General features: G+C 40.3%; 1 protein-coding gene across 1 annotated transcript in view; it reads right to left on the reverse strand.

The window, feature by feature from the left end:
* Window positions 1-2,860, reverse strand: part of LYRM7 (LYR motif containing 7) — a gene marked incomplete at its 5' end in the record, with an annotated part of 9,755 nt that extends 6,895 nt beyond the window's left edge. The window contains 2 exons of the mRNA XM_010173088.2: window positions 1,490-1,560; window positions 2,788-2,860. Of these exons, the coding sequence (XP_010171390.2) occupies window positions 1,490-1,560; window positions 2,788-2,860 (144 nt within the window). The remainder of the gene's footprint in view (window positions 1-1,489; window positions 1,561-2,787) is intronic.
* Window positions 2,861-3,924: the final 1,064 nt, after the last annotated feature.

Consider the following 3,924-nt stretch of genomic DNA (forward strand, 5'->3'; position numbering starts at 1 on the left):
AGGGCAAAACATGACAAGAATTACGAATGCTTAGGTTTCACAGAAAAGCAGTACAGGAACAAGGCACTACCTAAAGATTAGCAGAGGCATTAATATTTGGCAGAGGGCCTAGAATTCCTTCCCTCATTAAGAGGATAAGCAGAAGCACCCTTGCTAGTTTGGCTCAGCAATTAAGCAAAGCCTAATACCTGTTTGCATGACATTTGCGTGAGAAAGAAATGAAATTGCACAAGCAAGATGCTTTGGGAGACATGCTTACACTTGGAAGTAATGTGTAGCAACAGAAGGGAATCTTTGCAAGATTTAGAGCTCAAGACTTGACATCTACACTGAATTTCTCTTCCTCCCTTTCACTTTTAAGCATTTGGAGGAGGTATCCTTCAGTTCCCCCTACTGAATGCCCATTAGCAGCTAGACTGCATGGTCCTGAAGCACACCTTTCACTTCAGATTCATCTTAAAGTAATTCTGCCATTTGCTCTGAGACTGCTTCACAAAACAAGCCAAATCACAGCACATGGACATAACTGAAGTAACTTCAAAAGGGCACTCCTGATCTGAACTAAAATGCTGCAGTGGATTCAGCTGCCACGTCTCACATTCTGATCCCGAAGATCCTACCTCCTCAGGTCACTACGTAACTAAGTATTTGATGCCATATTAGAAGACATTGCAGCTTTCTATTCTGGCAAAGTAATGCACATTTGGTTGCTCAATATTATTTTTTTTAGCTGCTGTTCAAAGCAGAACACTAACACCCTCATGTTTATGCAGGCAAGTGCCCAAATTCTCACAAGTCCTGTGTATCACTTGATTCAGTTCCCCTGCATCTGAGTCTATTCAGTATACATATGTGTAGACATAATAAATGTGACAGCTTCTATGATGTTCTAGGATCTTGTAGTTGTGATTAAAGGCAAGAATTTCTTCCACTGACACATTTAATCAAGATATCAATTAACCCATATTAAAAAGCTACATATATGTATTTTGTAGGTTGCCATTCCTAACAAATATATCTTTAAAAACTACAGCAAGTAATCTTCCTATAATCTGTAACAAAAAGAATAAACAATTTAACAGATCAGACACTGAGAACACAAACACAGGCATATTACTATAGGGGCACTTAAGTGACCACAGCTCAGATAGATACTATGAGCGAAGTATACAAAGTATGTACATTAAAATAGCAACATAAACCATTTTTTTCCATAATTTTACTATAAGCTTCAAAATAAGCATATTGAACCACGTGAAGACACTTTCTCCCTATGTATTATTGTATGCACAAAATTCTATAACATACTATCAATACCAACAGAGATATCAATATATTTATAAACAAAGATCCATGTAAAAGCCTTTTCAAACTGGTTCTCACAATGTCTCAGTAAGTACTTACACTGGTTTAGACATCATTTAAGTAAAAAGCTCCAATATAAGTATTCATATGCAAAGTGGAAAAAAACAATGAAAACAAGAAGTACCTCATTTATCTTCTCTTCAGATGTCTCATCTTGGTTTTTTTTGAATTCTTCATTTATCTTTTGTCTTGCAGCTAAATAAAGTAAACAAAAAACTTGAAGTATGAACAAAAAATTTTATCTTGTCTTTGTCACTGCCTCAAAGATCAGAATCCTATGTCCTTTATAGCACCATCCTGGTGCACTCTTATCTGACGTACCTTAATATAAGACTTTGTGCTGGGATGAAGTTGATTTTCCCCGTGGCAGCCCTCAGAGTGCTGTGTTTTGTATTGGTGGCTCGAGGGGTGTTGATAACACCCGTGTTTTGGTTACAGCTGAGCAGTGCTAGCACAGCACCAAGGCTGGCTCTCCCCCTAGTAGGCTGGGGGTGGGGAAGGTCTTGGGAGGGGACACAGCCAGGACCCAAAATGGCCAAAGGGATATTCCACACCATATGACATCTGCTCACAAATAAAACAAGGAGAACGGAGAGGGTGAGGGGAGTGTTCGTTATTCACATTTGCCCTCTGGGGTAATTGCTATGCATATACTGAAGCCCTGCTTCCCGGGAAGTGGCCAGACATCACCTGCTGATGGGAAGTAGAGAATAAATATTTTGTTCTTTTGCTTCTGTGCACACAGCTTTGCTTTGCTTCTATTAAACTGCCTTTGTCTCAACCCATGAGTTTGTTTTTTTGTGTTCCATCTTATTTTCTCTCCCTGCCCAGTTGAGAAGGGGGAGTGATAGAGTGGGCTTTGGTGGGCATCTGGCCTCTAGCCAGGGTCAACCCACCACAGACTTCCATGGAATGCAGGTGATTTAATATTTTAAGTTGACTGCTATAGGAATAAAATATGACTCACTGTCTAGCATTCTGAGCTTTATAAACAGCTAACATGTGGAAGCCACTACTAAAGTTGGTTTACTAAAAAAGCAGCATTTATCCCCTAAGGATCAACTGCACATAAAGTTAATAATCTCAAACACTTAGTATAGTTAAACATGATTTCACTGGACCGAAGACAGGAAGTAAAAAACAAAACCAAAACCAAAACAGTCACAGGAAGATGACCAAGGTTTCAAGGAGAGCTGTTCTCCTTATGAAATATAGCTTGAGTGTTTTAGTCTAACAACCAGGTTTGTCTTTGAAATTAAAGGATGTCTGGCTATGAACACACAAGTTTTCCTAGTGATTACCTATAAAATGTGGAAGGGAGTAATTCAAAGGAAGATTATGTTAAGAACTCTCTGTGTACTTGGAGAAGAAAGTTCTACAGAAAGATGGGTAAGCATACACTACACAGAAAACATATCTCACCTTCAAGGGCTCTGGTATCATTTTTAAAAACTTCTTGCCGGGTTCTGTGTAATAATTTAAAAAGCTTCAAAACCTGTCAATACAACATCAATAGAATTAGATTCTTTGCTATCAGGATTCTTACTTAAAATGAACATGTTGCAATTAAGAGTGTTCTGGTTGATCTTTCATGTTCTATTTAGTACAGATTTTGGTATGGAAAGAGCATCTAAGACACTGCCTCAATTCCTAATCAAGTAACTTGGAGCCAAAACAGATGCAAGGAAATCAAAATCCTAGAAAGTTCTAGATGTTACAAATTATGCTAGAGAGCACTAGCACTAAACTCCTAAATAATCCTTTGGTCTGACAGGAATATAGTGCTGAAAATACAGTGACACAAACACACTTACTGTGCCAACATAAAATAAACTCAACAGAATTGGAATAACTCTAGAAGTCAAGTTCACCTGAAGGGACTATCAAGGGGACATCACTAAATCACAGAATCACAGAATCACAGAATCACAGAATGGTAGGGGTTTGGAAGGGACCTCAGGAGATCATCTAGTCCAACTCCCCTGCCAAAGCAGGTTCCCTACAAAAGGTTGCACAGGAAAGCATCCAGGTGGGTTTTGAACATCTCCAGAGATGGAGACTCCACAACCTCTCTGGGCAGCCTGTTCCAGTGCTCTGTCACCCTCACAGTAAAGAATTTTCTCCTTAAGTTTGTGTGGAACCTCTGGTGTTCCAGTTTGTGCCCACTGCCCCTTGTCCTGTCACTGGGCACAACCAAAAAGAGCCCGGCCCCATCCATTTGGCCCCTACATTTCAGGTATTTACAGACATTGATAAGATCCCCTCTCAGTCTTCTCTTCTCCAGGCTGAAGAGTCCCAGCTCTCTCAGCCTCTTCTCATACGGGAGATGCTCCAGGCCCCTCTGAAAGCATTCAGTATCTCTGCTTTCTCAGTGTCTCCTGTTACCAGGGCACCCGCCTTGTTCAACAGCAGGCCCACGTTTTCCCCGGTCTTCCTTTTGTTATTGTTGTACCTAAAAAAGCCTTTTTTGTTGTCTTTAACCTCTTTTGCCAGAATTAGTTCCAACTGGGCCTTGGCCTTCCTAGTTGCATCCATCCCTGCAGGGCCTGACCAGGTTCC

This window comes from Antrostomus carolinensis, unplaced genomic scaffold, assembly GCF_000700745.2.
Source record: "Antrostomus carolinensis isolate BGI_N321 unplaced genomic scaffold, ASM70074v2 scaffold14418, whole genome shotgun sequence".
NCBI classification, from domain to species: Eukaryota; Metazoa; Chordata; class Aves; order Caprimulgiformes; family Caprimulgidae; genus Antrostomus; species Antrostomus carolinensis.